Consider the following 19800-nt stretch of genomic DNA (forward strand, 5'->3'; position numbering starts at 1 on the left):
TGTCAGCATGTCAGTAACGCACTGCTGTCCCTACTGGCCAGACTGCTGTCCCTACTGGCCAGACTGCTGTCCCTACTGGCCAGACTGCTGTCCCTACTGGCCAGACTGCTGTCCCTACTGGCCAGACTGCTGTCCCTACTGGCCAGACTGCTGTCCCTACTGGCCAGACTCAGAGGTGTCAGTGTGTCAGTAACGTGCTGCTGTCCCTACTGGCCAGACTTCTCTCTAGGATTCAAGTGCTTTTTCCCCATGTAAGGAGATTACACTGCAGAAATGCCTCATGCCTTTGGCAAGCGATCTACTAAGGTCCTCAGAGTTGACCCCCCCTCCCCAAGATCAAACTCAAATATTCCCCTTTTCTCTGTCTGACTGTCTGTTCAGTTTTCGCTGTGCTTTTCTCCTCTCATCATTGCAAGGTCTACAGGCTCCAGCCCAGCCTGCCACAGCTAGCTCACTGCAGGGTCTACGGGCTCCAGCCCAGCCTGCCACAGCTAGCTCACTGCAGGGTCTACGGGCTCCAGCCCAGCCTGCCACAGCTAGCTCACTGCAGGGTCTACGGGCTCCAGCCCAGCCTGCCACAGCTAGCTCACTGCAGGGTCTACTACGGGCTCCAGCCCAGCCTGACACAGCTAGCTCACAGGGTCTACGGGCTCCAGCCCAGCCTGACACAGCTAGCTCGCAGGGTCTACGGGCTCCAGCCCAGCCTGACACAGCTAGCTCACTGCAGGGTCTACAGGCTCCAGCCCAGCCTGCCACAGCTAGCTCACTGCAGGGTCCACAGGCTCCAGCCCAGCCTGCCACAGCTAGCTCACTGCAGGGTCTACGGGCTCCAGCGGCTGTAGCTCTGGAGGTAGAGCGGGTTGTCCACTAATCACTTTGGATAAAAGAGGTTGGTGGTTCGATTCCCGCCTCCTCCAGTCTGCGTGTCGAAGTGTCCTTGGGCAAGATACTGAACCCCAAATTGCTCCTGATGGTGTGCCAGCACCCTGCATGGTAGCCTGCCGCCATCGGTGTATGAATGGGTGAATGTACCTACTGATTGTAAAGCGCTTTGGATAAAAGCGCTATATAAATGCAGGCCATTCCAGCCCAGCCTGCCACAGCTAGCTCACTGCAGGGTCTACGGGCTCCAGCCCAGCCTGCCACAGCTAGCTCACTGCAGTGTCCACATGCTCCAGTCCAGCCTGCCACAGCTAGCTCACTGCAGGGTCTACAAGCTCCAGCCCAGCCTGCCACAGCTAGCTCACTGCAGGGTCTACAAGCTCCAGCCCAGCCTGCCACAGCTAGCCTGCTTTCTCATTACAAAATATCAGAAACATGCAAAGACATCATTAGCCAGAAACGCTGCTTGCTCATCCCCACAACCCACTCCTGTGCAGAAAGGGGTTGAAAGAAAAAGTATGGTAGGGTTTTTGTCAATATATTCATGCTCAAATTAATGGTGAACTGTTTGTTGGAAACCTGATTAAACACATCTTATGCATATCAAAATATTTTGGGAGGTTTGGACCGTGTTTGAGGAAGAAAACAGTTCATTCCTTCCATTCAACTTTGTTCCACTGCTGAGATCAATTAGATTTAGATGCTGCTGTAAGGCAATAGTGATGTATAATGATGGGTGCATGATATCTGCCATGCTATTGCACCTAGTCTAGGGCATCCGAGGAATATTTGGACTTAAAAATTCATCACCACATCCAAGAAGATTTGTTTTATGGCTTTGGCCAAGTCGAATATTTGTGCCAACCAAATACTATGAAGAATCACATCAGGAAAACCTTTCTTATGGGAGCCATTTCTTCTTAGCTTAATATATCACAAGAGTTAAACTGCAATTAAGGCATTCTGACACCTACTGTGATAGTGCCTCTTGTATTTGGATGGAAGAAACACTTTATCTAAGCCCCACGGTGGACAACTCCCATGGGCAGGAATAGGCAGTGTCACAGAAATCCATCAGAGTTTTGGCTATGGCAACACTCTCTCTGTCATCATATGGCCACTCATTCATCACAGAGAGACACACGAAAAGGCACAGGCCAAAGAAATCCACTGCACCAACCCTTTCGATGTCAGAACACAAATGCCATTCTGGACGGTAACATGATGTAATTGAGATGGGCGGGGGCTGGGGGGGGGGGGGTAAAAACCCAAAGTAAAAACTTTGCTTCCTCCAAAAGTGAGTTCATACCTCCTTGACATGCATGACAGGCAGCAGCATGACTCAAGCCGGGTCAAAAACTTTAAACCTCTGTTAGTCTTTGATGTTAAGTGTTGAAGTGATTATGCCCGCTTACTTGATGATACCTGAAAGTTTAAAAAAAAACAGAGTCTAACGATAGCAGTGGCTAACGATGTACTGAGCTAGAATAATGACCTGTCCTGTGGTAATGATTGTGGTGCTGATGAGACATTTAATGGCTAATAAATGTGCTTCGCTGATGCTAAGGCTAGGTGACGGTGACAGGGTCTGGACTAATGAGTGGATGACTCTTGGCATGGAGTTTGCTGAGGTGTGTGTGTGTGTGTGTGTGTGTGTGTGTGTAATCACATATTTGTATGTGTGTGATTGAGATTAATAACTCTCTTCCCGCCCCTCAACTCTAGTAGACAACAGTCTACTAGAGAGCCAACAGCCAACAGTCAAAGACTGTGTGTGTGTGTGTATGTGTGTGTGGGTGTGTGTGTGTGTGTGTGTGTGTGTGTGTGTGTGTGTGTGTGTGTGTGTGCGCGTGTGTGTGTGTCTGTGTGTGTGCGCGTGCATGCATGTGTGTGTGTGTGTGCGTGTTTGTGTGATTAATGTTGAGAACATGAGCCTGAAATGCTCCGTGCTCACCCCACAATGCTCTTTAATGAAAGTGATTCTGCACATTATAGCCATATTAAACACTTTACAAGGAGGAAGACACTCACATCAACTCAACCCCGTTGAATGCATTTATACAGGTGTGTGTGTGTGTGTGTGTGTGTGTGTGTGTGTGTGTGTGTGTGTGTGTGTGTGCGTGCGTGCGCGCGCGTGCGTGTGTGTGTGTGTGGTCTGTCATAGGCTATGTACTTTCTGAGACAAATTTCAGACTTAAGACCAGTTGATTGGGCACAGCTTGTCCAATTGGGGACAAAAGCTGTGTCCCCAATTTGGAAAAGGCAGATTTTTGGTTAGTGATTAGGTTAGGGTTAGGGTTAGGCAAGTAGTGGTTATGGTTTGGGTAAGTCTCCAGGGAATCAATGTAAGTCCAGTAAAGTGGCCTCACCGTTTTCATGCCTACGATGGACTGCTCCACCTTGGAGACGTAGGTGACGTGGTCTTCGTTTGATCGCAGCTCCCTCTGTTGTATCCGCTCATAGATTCCCACCACCATGTCTCTGGGGATGTCTGCTCCGTCGTCCACACCTGAGAAGAGTGCAGGCCCATTAGGCACGTGTATGCAGACACACACACACACACACACACACACACACACACACACACGCACACACACACGCACACACACACACGCACGCACGCACGCACACACCACCCGCACTTGTAATGCATGCATAAGAAACTCTGAATTTCACTCTCCCCCCCCTCTTTTTTCTCTCAGATTTTCTCCCATTTTCTGCCCTGCTGTCCTGCACTGTGTGTTACATTCTATCTGCCCTGCTGTCCCGCACTGTGTGTTATATTCTATCTGCCCTGCTGTCCTGCACTGTGTGTTATATTCTATCTGCCCTGCTGTCCTGCACTGTGTGCTACATTCTATCTGCCCTGCTGTCCCACACTGTGTGTTACATTCTATCTGCCCTGCTGTCCCACACTGTGTGTTACATTCTATCTGCCCTGCTGTCCTGCACTGCGTGCTACATTCTATCTGCCCTGCTGTCCTGCACTGTGTGTTACATTCTATCTGCCCTGCTGTCCTGCACTGTGTGTTACATTCTATCTGCCCTGCTGTCCCACACTGTGTGTTACATTCTATCTGCCCTGCTGTCCTGCACTGCGTGCTACATTCTATCTGCCCTGCTGTCCTGCACTGTGTGCTACATTCTATCTGCCCTGCTGTCCTGCACTGCGTGCTACATTCTATCTGCCCCGCTGTCCCGCACTGCGTGCTACATTCTATCTGCCCCGCTGTCCCGCACTGCGTGCTACATTCTATCTGCCCCGCTGTCCCGCACTGTGTGCTACATTCTATCTGCCCCGCTGTCCCGCACTGTGTGCTACATTCTATCTGCCCCGCTGTCCCGCACTGCGTGCTACATTCTATCTGCCCTGCTGTCCCGCACTGTGTGTTACATTCTATCTGCCCTGCTGTCCCGCACTGTGTGTTATATTCTATCTGCCCTGCTGTCCCGCACTGCGTGCTACATTGACTCATCAATGGGGCTGGATGTGTCTGGAGAAAATGAAGGCACCACTAGTGATGGCAGTGTCAGTGAGGCAGGGATATGCTGAGACATCCATCCACATTATGGAGTCAGCACAGTGGAGAGAGGGAGAGAGAGAGAGAGAGAGAGAGAGAGAGAGACTCCCTTCTGCTCTTTTTCTGCCACTCCTCCCTCTCTTGTCCTCGTAGCTACATTTCTTTCTTTGTTCATGTGTTTCCCTGTAGCTTGGGTCATGCATCTACTGTTTTCATGTCTCTTGTCTTCATCATCTCAAGCCCCCCACACATGATCCGCAGTCAAACAGCTGTGCGCCTGCTGTGCCGTTGTTTTCCTATGGGGAGAGTGGTGCCTCTCAAAACGGTGTGGCAGCGCTACCCTTGGAGTCGCGCATCGCTCAAATGTGCAACCAGGCTCAAAGTTCTAATTGTTTCAACTTTGACCTACAGTAGTTACCGCTGACCTAACTTCGCTCTACCTCGCGGTGAGAGAAGAGAGAAGATGGCTTATCATGTGAAGGCATCTTTAGACAGTGGAGGAGTTGGCCTGTCACAAACCCTATTGATGAATGCCAACCCTTAAAAACTGACATGAACTCACCCTACAAATGTGGGACCAGGCTCTCTCAAAAGACAGTCCAACATAGAGAGGATCCAGTAACAAAGACACCAGTTTTGACATTTCAATGAGCTAGCTAGCATATATTGCGTTTGATATAGGCCCATTGTGGAATGCATTGACACTGACAGTCCGTTTTAATTGAGATAATGAATGTTCTATGGTTCTTCATTACCACTGGCTTCTGGTGGATAATTGCATTTCACCTAAGTCAATTAGTTAAGTGAACCATTACAAATGTGTAAGAGACGGAGAGAGGAGAGACAGAGAGAGAGAAAGAGAATATACAGTAAACATGGAAAGACAGATGAATGAATAAACAGACAGGATCATATTCCAACTAAGCAAGACACAACGAGAGAATGGAGAGTGAGAGAGACAGAGACAGAGCAAAAAGGTCAAACTGAGCCAAAGACAAATAGAGAGGCCAAGAGAGAATGGCATATTCTAATTTGCATAAGATGGCCAAATTGATTTTCCAACTTAATTTAATTGTGGGGAACGGTCAGAGTGAATCTATTAAAGTTGTTCTGCACCGACCCCAGAGTTTCCTGATTGATTTAGCAGAAAGAGAGTAAAACTATGACCTCCTCATCACTCGGGTACAGAGCATCAGTCTGAATGAAGGAGAGACTATGACCTCCTCAACACTCAGGTACAGAGCATCAGTCTGAATGAAGGAGAGACTATGACCTCCTCAACACTCAGGTACAGAGCATCAGTCTGAATGAAGGAGAGACTATGACCTCCTCAACACTCAGGTACAGAGCATCAGTCTGAATGAAGGAGAGTAAGACTATGACCTCCTCAACACTCAGGTACAGAGCATCAGTCTGAATGAAGGAGAGACTATGACCTCCTCAACACTCAGGTACAGAGCATCAGTCTGAGTGTGAGAGAAGGAGAGTAAGACTATGACCTCCTCAACACTCAGGTACAGAGCATCAGTCTGAATGAAGGAGAGACTATGACCTCCTCAACACTCAGGTACAGAGCATCAGTCTGAATGAAGGAGAGACTATGACCTCCTCAACACTCAGGTACAGAGCATCAGTCTGAATGAAGGAGAGACTATGACCTCCTCAACACTCAGGTACAGAGCATCAGTCTGAATGAAGGAGAGACTATGACCTCCTCAACACTCAGGTACAGAGCATCAGTCTGAATGAAGGAGAGACTATGACCTCCTCAACACTCAGGTACAGAGCATCAGTCTGAATGAAGGAGAGTAAGACTATGACCTCCTCAACACTCAGGTACAGAGCATCAGTCTGAATGAAGGAGAGACTATGACCTCCTCAACACTCAGGTACAGAGCATCAGTCTGAGTGTGAGAGAAGGAGAGTAAGACTATGACCTCCTCAACACTCAGGTACAGAGCATCAGTCTGAATGAAGGAGAGTAAGACTATGACCTCCTCAACACTCAGGTACAGAGCATCAGTCTGAATGAAGGAGAGTAAGACTATGACCTCCTCAACACTCGGTACAGAGCATCAGTCTGAGTGTGAGAGAAGGAGAGTAAGACTATGACCTCCTCAACACTCAGGTACAGAGCATCAGTCTGAATGTGAGAGAAGGAGAGTAAGACTATGACCTCCTCAACACTCAGGTACAGAGCATCAGTCTGAATGAAGGAGAGTAAGACTATGACCTCCTCAACACTCAGGTACAGAGCATCAGTCTGAATGAAGGAGAGTAAGACTATGACCTCCTCAACACTCAGGTACAGAGCATCAGTCTGAATATGAGAGAAGGAGAGTAAGACTATGACCTCCTCAACACTCAGGTACAGAGCATCAGTCTGAATGAAGGAGAGTAAGACTATGACCTCCTCAACACTCAGGTACAGAGCATCAGTCTGAATATGAGAGAAGGAGAGTAAGACTATGACCTCCTCAACACTCAGGTACAGAGCATCAGTCTGAATATGAGAGAAGGAGAGTTATGGAATTATAATAGAATCTATATTCAAGAGGGTGTTCAAGAAATTTGAGAGCATTATTTATCAATTTCACGTTCATATTTTCGACCCTTGGACTCAAAAAGCCCCTGCGTGTGCTCAGATTTACTCTGCTTGTCCTCAAACTATACGCTCGCGCTCAAAACTTTACACTCGCGCTCAAAACTTTACGCTCGCGCTCAAAACTTTTCTTTATGGACAGATTTCATGCACTCACATTCAAATATCATGTCCTCGGACTTCGATTTTGTCTGCTTGTGCTCTCAGTCTATGCTCCCATTCAAATTGAGTGTGCTCTCTCTTGGAATTTCTCCTCTTGGATTTTCTCTTTGCTCTTGGATTTAGAGCGAAACATCAGTATCAAAAAGATAAACCAATAGAAAGCCAGTATAATGTTGACCAATCAAATATCCCTGGGTGGTTTCTGGGTGCATTTGTTTTAGTTTTAGGCTGTCCCGTGTGGGCGGTTTTCTAAACTCCAGTAGGTGGCGGTAATGCACATACATATGTTTGCCAACCGCCATCAAACTCCAAAAAAGAAGAAGAAGAAGGTTTTTTCTACCAACACGCAAACAGTTCATGTTAGCAGGTATCGTTACATTTGTTTATAGTCACGTTATTAGTGTTTAGACATTTGGTAGATGTGGTTTTTAATCGCTATAGTATGACTAGCTCTATAGCCTGGTTGAAACAGGACACCCGGTTTAACGCTATCAGGTTATCAATGTGTTTTACTGTCAATGGTATTTACTGTCGATACTGGCTAACGCAAGACCAGCGATTAATGTTAGTTAGTCGGTATTTTGAGTGTTTATTTTATGTTTCATCGTGGCATTCCTGTTCACTAACGTTACACTTGCTAGCTTTAACGTTAGCTATTGTTAGCTAACTAGTCGTAAACATTAGCTTGCTACCTCCGATTGGAACTGTCTTTCGGCTAGCTATGCTAACCTAGAAAGAGGTCTTTCTCTTTCTAGGTTAGCATAGCTATTAGTTGGCATGCTTTATCAAGGTGAATGCGCTGGGCAATGTTACCATCCATGGCATAATGTGTTGATAAATTATACTGTCGATCGATGGTTCAACCAGCAAATGCATGAGGCCAGACATTAATGTTCGTTTATTACAGTCGGGCCGCCGGTGGCATTTTGTTAGCTAGCGGTATACTCTCATGAGGCATTCCTGTTGTTAGCTACAAGCTCACGTTCTTTTCATTAGTTTTGTTAAACTAACAAGAGCAATGCCGATTGCCGAATCACTTATGTGGCAAACACATGCATTTAAATCCCTTATGTAACTTTCCTAACGACGTTAAATGAGCCACTAGCCAGCTCGGTTCAGGGCTTTATGTATCACGTTAACGTTAAGCCTAGCTTAGCCTGATCGTTACGCGATACACTTATCGTAATGCTATGACATATTATCAGAGCCATTCATAAATCCATCTGGTTATTTGGCATCACTACTGTAACGGACTGTTCAGTGTTGTGATCTATTTGCGTTTGTATGTGAGGCTCTGTTTAGTGTTCACTCAAGGGTTGTTGTGGTCCTGCTGTGGTATTCGGATAATAAAGTCAAGCCTTTTATAACGTTACAGCCTGACTACCGTTTATTTTCTTAACAAAGTGTGAATAGGCGGACCCGAATACACGGCTACATTGGTATCAGCGGTGGGATTATTCACAGTTTTGTTTATTTGTGACGTTAAAGTGCGGAGGAGCCGTGTTAGTGCATTTAGCTTAGCTGCAACAGTATAGCCAGACTGTTCAACACTGAACAGTCTGTTACAATACTAATTTGATTGTTGATTGTGTGTGTGTGTGTGTGTGTGTGTGTGTGTGTGTGTGTGTGTGAGAGAGAGAGCAGATCTAGGTTTTTCTGTCATCTGTCTGTCTGACTGAGGAGCCCAGATCAGAAACGCCATCGAGCAACGACCTCTGAATAATGTAAGTTATGCTATCCTTCAAATGTAAATATAGGGGACTGGTAACTGTAGTAGTTTTTATTAAGTTTACACAAATACACATTCCATCCTAAAAGTATAAATTCCATCGCTACATGTAGGTGTGTTTGCATAGCACATTTTTTAAATCAGATTTCCACAGAGAGGAACATATTAATCTACTAGGAATCTCGCGATTCCAAGGCTCGCCCGCTGCGCGGCCTCGCCCACGCTGCTGGCTGCCGAGCTGGCCTGCAGCTCGCATGCGCAGCTCAGCCACTGCGCGGCCTCGCCCACCGTATGGGCTCACCTGCTCTTATGACATCACTGATGATGTCACAACTTCATCGCTGATGGCATCACAATTGCTCTTATGGCATCACTGATGATGTCACAACTTCACATCTGATGACATCACTGATGACATCAACAGTCTTATGACATCATCGGTGATGGGGGTAATTGAAACAGGGAAACAACTAGTCTCGGCTCCCAGAGGTTTGGTGAGCTGCGCCACCAAACGTCTGGGAATTTCACTGCCAGAAACTGTCTGTCCGAGCCCGGCGAGAACGGCCGGCAGCAGACACGCCTACATTTATTATTATAATTTTATTTGGTAGCGGCAATGCCATTTATCATAGTCCTAACACAGAGCATGAAGCTGATATGCTCCAAACAAAATTTATAGCTGTTGTTTATTTTACAATAATGTTTCCTACCCGGAAGTGGTCCGCTTGCTACTGTGAGTCATCAGCAGGCTCTGTAACGTTAGCCTCGGGAGTCTGTCTTATCGCTGGGGAAAAGACCTCTAGCCGCCGGGGCCGGATGAAACACGTCCTATTAACAGGTTATGTTTGTTTCTAAGTGATTAATATGTTTCTCCGCAAACGCTGCGATGTTTTGCGAGACACTGGTTCTGCATGAGCGTCACTGCGCCCAGAAAGCAGGCCCGCCCACAACACTCATGATTGGTTCTCCGATGCAAGGTTTCCAACAGCGCCACCTAACGTTATGCAAAGATTTAAATAGTAATATTCTCAGTCTTACAGGAGTGAAACGGATTAAGACTGAGGGCTGAGTCTAGGAAACAACAAACATTGCCCACATGTTCCCTTTTATAGATAATAAGATAGATAGATAGATAGATAGATAGATAGACTGATGGATCATCACTGACAGTCCTGGAAAATGATCTCTAGAAAAGAACCCTGAAGTAGAGAGTCACTAACTCCACCCTCCTCTCTCCTCCCAGTTCGAGTACGGCCGGACTCCCAGCCTGAGGACGTCTACATGAACAGCTGATCTTCCTCATGTCCACTGAAGCGTCCCAAAACGTCACTGCAAGAACAGCGTCATTCACCAACGCCACTTCCACAGGACGCATTGACGCCGCCTCCTCCTCCACTCCGGACCCCTCTGGAGCCCGACCCTCCTGGCGAGACCGGGACAGCGCGCGCGCATGCATGCATGCATGCAGTCAGCTGAACGCAGCCAGGACGCTGTGGGCTCCCAGCCTTCTCCTCGAGGCCTGATGGCCGTCTGCACAAGCCACACAACAGCTCTGGGGCTGGTAAGCAGTGCTGGAAGCATTGTAATAGACTAACTGTCCATTAATCTCCTTATCAGGCACCCAGAAGTAACGGGACTAATTTTAGTGTTTTCTTCCAATTTGGGCCAGTAGGCTAGTGTCGGCCATATTGGAATTTTTTGTATTTTCATTCCTTTCATGTTTTTTGTCCTGTCTAGGGTGTCTCCTGTTTCCTGCAATCAGCATAATTATATTTTATATATATATATTTATATTTTATTACCCATAGGTTCCCCAAGGTATTAACTAACTAAACTAATCTTTTACGGCCTAGTGGTGTGCTGTGCTTCGACCCCTGAACAGATGGGTGAAATGATTTGGCTTGACGTGCTTTAGCCTATCTCTTAGACGGTCTTGAATTGTGTGGTGTGGTTTGGTTTTACCCATGTTGTTAAATTATGAGCTTGATCTTATGCATGTGTGCCCAAATGTTTGCTGAATTGCAGTGTCCTCTGGAATGGAGTGTAATATGAAACTGGCCTAACAAGTATTGGTTGTGGCAGTTTGATCTAGTGGGACAAGCTACTGGGAAGAGGGGAGCTGATTTAATCTGCAGAAAACAAAGTATTTTGTATGTTAATGATTTATTCCTAAACTAAATGTTAATAAATGGAAATGTATAAAGTTTACTCCGTCTCTGTGTGTGTGTCTTGGGGATTGAAATAGGTGGTGTCAATTCAAGTGGGCCAGTTGCCCCAGAAATTGTTCAAGTGTGACAAATACATTTCAAATGTGCAATACTTATTGCACTTTTATTTTATTTCATTCTGTTCAGTTGCGCTTAAATTTTGTTTTAGTCTTCAGTGATACAGTTGCACTTTGAATCCTTTTGGGCAAATACGGTTATAATAATACATTTGAATGAAATTTGTGAATGACAGTTTTGAGTCAATTTGTCCACTGTTATTTTCTTCTTCTGGCGTTTGTTCTTAGACTTTCAGCTCCGTTGAGGCGAGCCAGACCACTGTGTCATCGTCCAGGGCAATTAAGCCATGATCACCGTTTGGTGGCCGGTGTTTTGGGCAGCTATTCATTATGTGCTCCACAGTCTGTGATGGGTCCCCACATTCACACTGGGCGCTGTCCGCGAGGCCCCACCTCAGCATGTCTGCCCCGAAACGCCCCACGCCTGTCCTCAGGCGGTTGAGAGTCGACATATTGGTTTCGGGGCAGGTGCTGGCCAGGAACGTCCGTGGGGTCCTTGATGTAGCGGTGGACCCTAGATGGTTCGGCTGACGTCCACTGGTCCCTCCATCTTGCCTTGACCCATGAGGGCTTAGGGATGTCGGCTGGTGTTATCAATATAATGTGATGTACATATTATTACACTACAAGGGTGGCACACAGCAAGTTGTACTTTCAGCTCTGTTAAAATGTTTAGTACATTATGTATACTAGAGTATTGCAATATATCGCATTCTGCATTTTTTTATTGAGTGCTTCAGAATGTTATTGCTGTTTGATGTCAGAATATTTTTTGTAAAGCCTGTGTGTATCTGAGCAGTTCCCAAATGATGGGAGAGTACATGAGTTGCCTACAGTATATGGCAAGAGGAAAGATTCAGAGGGACAAATGCTGTTGTGCTAGCAAGTGCTATTGAACACTAACCAGTAGTTTTATGGAGATATCTGGCACAGTTCTATTGCAAATGAGATTCCTTTAGACATAGGCCTACCTATTCTCTGAACAGTCAAATTAGGTCATTCCTAATGGGGGTTAAGTGGCATAATAGCCTATAAGTTAAGTAGTGCTTTACGGAAAAAAAGAAAATGGACTGATGTGCACAAACTTGGATGGACTGAGTTTCATAAATGCATCAACAAAATCAACTTAAAAAAATCCATTAAATCTGGATTAAGCATCGACAGGTACAACTTTACAACAGCCAGAAATAAAGTGACACTGGAGCTGCGAAAGGCCAAAGCAAACTTTTGGATTCAAATTATTGTGAACGGGGAATAGTAAGAAAATATGGCAGAACATAAACAAATTAACAGGGAGACAATACAAGAAGGATATCAAAGGCCTGGAATTAAAAATTTACAACCAGCTTGTGCCGAGACCCTGTTATCCTGGCACAGGAATTACATTTTTTTTTTATAAAATCCATCGAAGACATTTCTAAACAGTTCACCTCATCCCTGCATCCTGACAGACCAGTAAATAGAACAGCAGACAACCCACCACTACAATTCTGCATCCAAGACATTTCTGAGACAGAAGTCATCAATATCATCAGTGCTCTCTAAACAATTCAAAAGCCAAGGATGTCTACGGTCTCGACACCAGCTTTCTGAAAACACACAAGGAGGCGCTGGCGTCCCCAATCATGCACCTTGTTAACCTGTCCATTAGGCACTCGGTGGTTCCTGGGGCGTGGAAACTGGCCTCAATCACCCCCACTTTTAAAGCAGGAGACGCTCCAACCTGAATAATTATAGACCGATCAACATCTTGCCCATCATCTCTAAAATGATGAAAAATGGATTGCCAAACAAATAATGGAATTTCTTGGTAATAGTCAAACCCCCCTGCAGCCCATGCAGTTCAGTTTCCGACCAGACCACTCTACAGAGTCTGCCTTGGTCACACTCATTGAAAAATGTAAAAGCCTATTAGATAGAAAGGGCTGTGTAGGCACTGTATTTTTAGATTTAAAAAGGGCGTTCGACACTGTCAACCATGTTGACATTGACCCATGTGTAGGCCTGGCTCACCAGGCCCTGTCTCCTACTGAACGCAAAAAAAACTGTTTGTATGTTTTTCTTGAAGCAAGCTACAACTCTTACACATTCCAACGTATTCTTAGGAACTGAGGAAATCAATGTTGTTAAGGAGTTCAAATATTTAGGTGTTATGCTAGATTCCACTCTCCTTCAGGAGCCATGTTAAAATGGTGTCGAAAACAATAAAATCCCATCTACATAACTTTAGGCAAATACGGTGTTCCTTATCGGATAGTGCTGCCATGATGTTCCTGCATTCTATGATACTGTCACATTTGAGCTACTGTTTGACCAGCTGGTCTATGACAGGCCCAACAATCCTTAAGCCAATTGAGATACTCTATAAAAAAGCATTGAAAATTCTGGATAAAAAAACCTTTCACTTACCACCACTGCAATATTCTAACCAAGTACAACATGCTAAGTTTTGACGATTTCAGAAAATTCACCTCCGCTTGTCTAATTTACAAAATCCTTCATGGCCTTGCGCCACCTCCTCTTAACACCTTCATTAAATACAGAGCAATGTCCAACTCGACTCGATCCACCAGAGCCGTCACGAACGGAGACTGTGAGGTTCCACTAAGAAGAACCTTGTTTGGTCAGAATGTGCTGTCCTTTAGAGGATGCACGGTATGGAACAGCCTACCCCCTTCCATAAGGGAAAGCTCCAGTCTGGTCACCTTCAAGGGCCATCTAAAAGCGTGGCTGAGACTGAACCAGTCCTGCGACCATGTGTGACCTTGCAGGATGCTCACACTTGTATTACCTTTCACCATTAATAATTGAATTTTCCTCTTCTCTCTCTTTACTAATTGTACTGTATTGCTAGGATTGTATATTTCCCATGTATTTTATGAGTTTTCTCTGTCACTGTGCTTGTTTTCTGGGTTGCATCAACCGGCCAAGGGACTGCAGACGGAAACTAGCCTTCAGGCTATAATCTGGCATATTTACATGTACTGTTTGTACTGTTCATTAATATGCACTGTCCCTCCCCCCCCCCCCCCCCCCCCCAAAAAAAAAAAAACAGTCTCTGCAAATCTGCCACCAACAGAGGATGCATTTGAACAACATGTCCAAAGAGCAATGTATCAGACAGCGATATGGTGTGTCACAGTCACATGCCCAAACCCTTGTTATGGTAAGTGGTAAATGGCCTGCATTTATATAGTGCTTTTATCCAAAGCGCTTTACAATCAGTAGGTACATTGACAGAGACATTCCTATCGGCAAGGGATGGGAAACAAGTGTCCATATACCAGATCAAATGAGCAGCCACTTTTTATTCGTCTGTTTTGTTTTTGCTTGGTTAATTTGTTTTCTAGTCCGTTTATGTTTATGAAATGAAATGAAGCACTGAGATTTGGGGCTACCATAAAACAAATGTATTATTATTACTATTATAATTGTATTATTTTGTCATGTCAAGACAGGAGATACTACTGATTTATATAGTTTGGATTAATGTTCCAGTTTCAATAAAACTTGCAAAATGTACATTAACTTTATTTTATTGGGTTACCCACATTCTGACTATTTGGTGATGTAGTTCAGCCACCTGGTATTTCCCTTTCCAAATATGATGACCATCAGAGTGAGCATTCTTAACTTATAGGCTATTATGCCACTTATCCCCCATTTGGAATTACATAATTTCACTGTTTCAGAGAAGAGGTAGTAGGCCTATGTCTAAAGAAATCTAATGTGCAATAAAACTACCAGATATCTCCATCCTGGTTAGATGGACCAGGATAGACTTTCAGCTCCGTTGAGGCGAGCCAGACCACTGTGTCATCGTCCAGGGCAATTAAGCCATGATCACCGTTTGGTGGCCAGTGTTTTGGGCAGCTATTCATTATGTGCTCCACAGTCTGTGATGGGTCCATCCTGGTTAGTGTTCAATAGCACCCTAGACAATGAAGTAATGGTCTATTTTTTAGGGATTTCTGTTTTTCTGATAAATGAGAGAAAAGTGATGGAGTCCTATGTTCCTATCACCACAAAGTACAATTTCCGCCTAAACTAAAGCTATGTTTACAGGACTATAATTCAATTTTTGTTTTAGGTAAATCATTTGACTATTTGGTGAAGTAGGATTGGGGTAGTTCTAAAGAACAACACCAACAAAAAGTCCCCCCGTGACAATCAATTTAATTAATGGGAGACCCTAAATATAAGAAAATCATTGTTGGGTTTTGTTCTACCTCGGGTAGGGGTGTATCTCAAAATCTGAGGGCCCTTTCTGCTAGACTGGTATAGTGGTGTTTATATTGAATAGCACAAAGGTAAATTGTACATTCAAAAGACATGCAGACCAGTCACCAATCCTGTAGTCTTCCTCTATCCAAGTAGTTCTCAGTGGGCTCTGGGGATCCCCAGGGATCCTTGAGGGGTTTGCAGGGGGTCCCCAGCAAAACGGGGGATAATTTATTTTCACTATAACAATTTCCATAAGTAACAGTGACATAATTTGATGACTTGAATGACTTTTGGTCAAGGGCTTCCGTTTCTGTACTAAACCATTTAAAAGCAAAAATCCTATCAGATGGGGGACCCTGGGCCAAAATCTTATCAAATGGGGGATCCATGGTCTAATTTGTGTCCGTTTAGGCGTCCTTGACGTGAAAAGGTTTGAGAACCACTGTATCCAAAGAAACTGTTAAGCAACAGAATTACAGTGAAAAGTTCTATAACCTACCCAACACTTATATTTGACAGTTAAAATCCAGGTGCATAAAAGCATAAAACTACTGGTTAGTGTTCAATAGCACTTGCTAGCACAACAGCATTTGTCCCTCTGAATCTTTCCTCTTGCCATATACTGTGTAGGCAACTCATGTACTCTCCCATCATTTGGGAACTGCTCAGATACACACAGGCTTTACAAAAAATATTCTGACATCAAACAGCAATAACATTCTGAAGCACTCAATAAAAAAATGCAGAATGCGATATATTGCAATACTCTAGTATACATAATGTACTAAACATTTTAACAGAGCTGAAAGTACAACTTGCTGTGTGCCACCCTTGTAGTGTAATAATATGTACATCACATTATATTGATAACACCAGCCGACATCCCTAAGCCCTCATGGGTCAAGGCAAGATGGAGGGACCAGTGGACGTCAGCCGAACCATCTAGGGTCCACCGCTACATCAAGGACCCCACGGACGTTCCTGGCCAGCACCTGCCCCGAAACCAATATGTCGACTCTCAACCGCCTGAGGACAGGCGTGGGGCGTTTCGGGGCAGACATGCTGAGGTGGGGCCTCGCGGACAGCGCCCAGTGTGAATGTGGGGACCCATCACAGACTGTGGAGCACATAATGAATAGCTGCCCAAAACACCGGCCACCAAACGGTGATCATGGCTTAATTGCCCTGGACGATGACACAGTGGTCTGGCTCGCCTCAACGGAGCTGAAAGTCTAAGAACAAACGCCAGAAGAAGAAAATAACAGTGGACAAATTGACTCAAAACTGTCATTCACAAATTTCATTCAAATGTATTATTATAACCGTATTTGCCCAAAAGGATTCAAAGTGCAACTGTATCACTGAAGACTAAAACAAAATTTAAGCGCAACTGAACAGAATGAAATAAAATAAAAGTGCAATAAGTATTGCACATTTGAAATGTATTTGTCACACTTGAACAATTTCTGGGGCAACTGGCCCACTTGAATTGACACCACCTATTTCAATCCCCAAGACACACACACAGAGACGGAGTAAACTTTATACATTTCCATTTATTAACATTTAGTTTAGGAATAAATCATTAACATACAAAATACTTTGTTTTCTGCAGATTAAATCAGCTCCCCTCTTCCCAGTAGCTTGTCCCACTAGATCAAACTGCCACAACCAATACTTGTTAGGCCAGTTTCATATTACACTCCATTCCAGAGGACACTGCAATTCAGCAAACATTTGGGCACACATGCATAAGATCAAGCTCATAATTTAACAACATGGGTAAAACCAAACCACACCACACAATTCAAGACCGTCTAAGAGATAGGCTAAAGCACGTCAAGCCAAATCATTTCACCCATCTGTTCAGGGGTCGAAGCACAGCACACCACTAGGCCGTAAAAGATTAGTTTAGTTAGTTAATACCTTGGGGAACCTATGGGTAATAAAATATAAATATATATATATAAAATATAATTATGCTGATTGCAGGAAACAGGAGACACCCTAGACAGGACAAAAAACATGAAAGGAATGAAAATACAAAAAATTCCAATATGGCCGACACTAGCCTACTGGCCCAAATTGGAAGAAAACACTAAAATTAGTCCCGTTACTTCTGGGTGCCTGATAAGGAGATTAATGGACAGTTAGTCTATTACAATGCTTCCAGCACTGCTTACCAGCCCCAGAGCTGTTGTGTGGCTTGTGCAGACGGCCATCAGGCCTCGAGGAGAAGGCTGGGAGCCCACAGCGTCCTGGCTGCGTTCAGCTGACTGCATGCATGCATGCATGCGCGCGCGCTGTCCCGGTCTCGCCAGGAGGGTCGGGCTCCAGAGGGGTCCGGAGTGGAGGAGGAGGCGGCGTCAATGCGTCCTGTGGAAGTGGCGTTGGTGAATGACGCTGTTCTTGCAGTGACGTTTTGGGACGCTTCAGTGGACATGAGGAAGATCAGCTGTTCATGTAGACGTCCTCAGGCTGGGAGTCCGGCCGTACTCGAACTGGGAGGAGAGAGGAGGGTGGAGTTAGTGACTCTCTACTTCAGGGTTCTTTTCTAGAGATCATTTTCCAGGACTGTCAGTGATGATCCATCAGTCTATCTATCTATCTATCTATCTATCTATCTTATTATCTATAAAAGGGAACATGTGGGCAATGTTTGTTGTTTCCTAGACTCAGCCCTCAGTCTTAATCCGTTTCACTCCTGTAAGACTGAGAATATTACTATTTAAATCTTTGCATAACGTTAGGTGGCGCTGTTGGAAACCTTGCATCGGAGAACCAATCATGAGTGTTGTGGGCGGGCCTGCTTTCTGGGCGCAGTGACGCTCATGCAGAACCAGTGTCTCGCAAAACATCGCAGCGTTTGCGGAGAAACATATTAATCACTTAGAAACAAACATAACCTGTTAATAGGACGTGTTTCATCCGGCCCCGGCGGCTAGAGGTCTTTTCCCCAGCGATAAGACAGACTCCCGAGGCTAACGTTACAGAGCCTGCTGATGACTCACAGTAGCAAGCGGACCACTTCCGGGTAGGAAACATTATTGTAAAATAAACAACAGCTATAAATTTTGTTTGGAGCATATCAGCTTCATGCTCTGTGTTAGGACTATGATAAATGGCATTGCCGCTACCAAATAAAATTATAATAATAAATGTAGGCGTGTCTGCTGCCGGCCGTTCTCGCCGGGCTCGGACAGACAGTTTCTGGCAGTGAAATTCCCAGACGTTTGGTGGCGCAGCTCACCAAACCTCTGGGAGCCGAGACTAGTTGTTTCCCTGTTTCAATTACCCCCATCACCGATGATGTCATAAGACTGTTGATGTCATCAGTGATGTCATCAGATGTGAAGTTGTGACATCATCAGTGATGCCATAAGAGCAATTGTGATGCCATCAGCGATGAAGTTGTGACATCATCAGTGATGTCATAAGAGCAGGTGAGCCCATACGGTGGGCGAGGCCGCGCAGTGGCTGAGCTGCGCATGCGAGCTGCAGGCCAGCTCGGCAGCCAGCAGCGTGGGCGAGGCCGCGCAGCGGGCGAGCCTTGGAATCGCGAGATTCCTAGTAGATTAATATGTTCCTCTCTGTGGAAATCTGATTTAAAAAATGTGCTATGCAAACACACCTACATGTAGCGATGGAATTTATACTTTTAGGATGGAATGTGTATTTGTGTAAACTTAATAAAAACTACTACAGTTACCAGTCCCCTATATTTACATTTGAAGGATAGCATAACTTACATTATTCAGAGGTCGTTGCTCGATGGCGTTTCTGATCTGGGCTCCTCAGTCAGACAGACAGATGACAGAAAAACCTAGATCTGCTCTCTCTCTCACACACACACACACACACACACACACACACACACACACACACACACACACACACAATCAACAATCAAATTAGTATTGTAACAGACTGTTCAGTGTTGAACAGTCTGGCTATACTGTTGCAGCTAAGCTAAATGCACTAACACGGCTCCTCCGCACTTTAACGTCACAAATAAACAAAACTGTGAATAATCCCACCGCTGATACCAATGTAGCCGTGTATTCGGGTCCGCCTATTCACACTTTGTTAAGAAAATAAACGGTAGTCAGGCTGTAACGTTATAAAAGGCTTGACTTTATTATCCGAATACCACAGCAGGACCACAACAACCCTTGAGTGAACACTAAACAGAGCCTCACATACAAACGCAAATAGATCACAACACTGAACAGTCCGTTACAGTAGTGATGCCAAATAACCAGATGGATTTATGAATGGCTCTGATAATATGTCATAGCATTACGATAAGTGTATCGCGTAACGATCAGGCTAAGCTAGGCTTAACGTTAACGTGATACATAAAGCCCTGAACCGAGCTGGCTAGTGGCTCATTTAA

The 19800-nt window shown here is 45.0% G+C and overlaps 1 protein-coding gene across 1 annotated transcript in view; it reads right to left on the reverse strand.

The window, feature by feature from the left end:
* Positions 1-19800, reverse strand: part of iqsec3a (IQ motif and Sec7 domain ArfGEF 3a) — a gene marked incomplete at both ends in the record, with an annotated part of 237932 nt that overhangs the window by 22318 nt on the left and 195814 nt on the right. The window contains one exon of the mRNA XM_083652288.1: positions 3252-3391. Coding sequence (XP_083508414.1) covers positions 3252-3391 — 140 coding nt within the window. The remainder of the gene's footprint in view (positions 1-3251; positions 3392-19800) is intronic.

The sequence above is a fragment of the Poromitra crassiceps genome, assembly GCF_964638095.1.
Source record: "Poromitra crassiceps genome assembly, chromosome: 2".
Lineage (NCBI taxonomy): Eukaryota > Metazoa > Chordata > Actinopteri > Beryciformes > Melamphaidae > Poromitra > Poromitra crassiceps.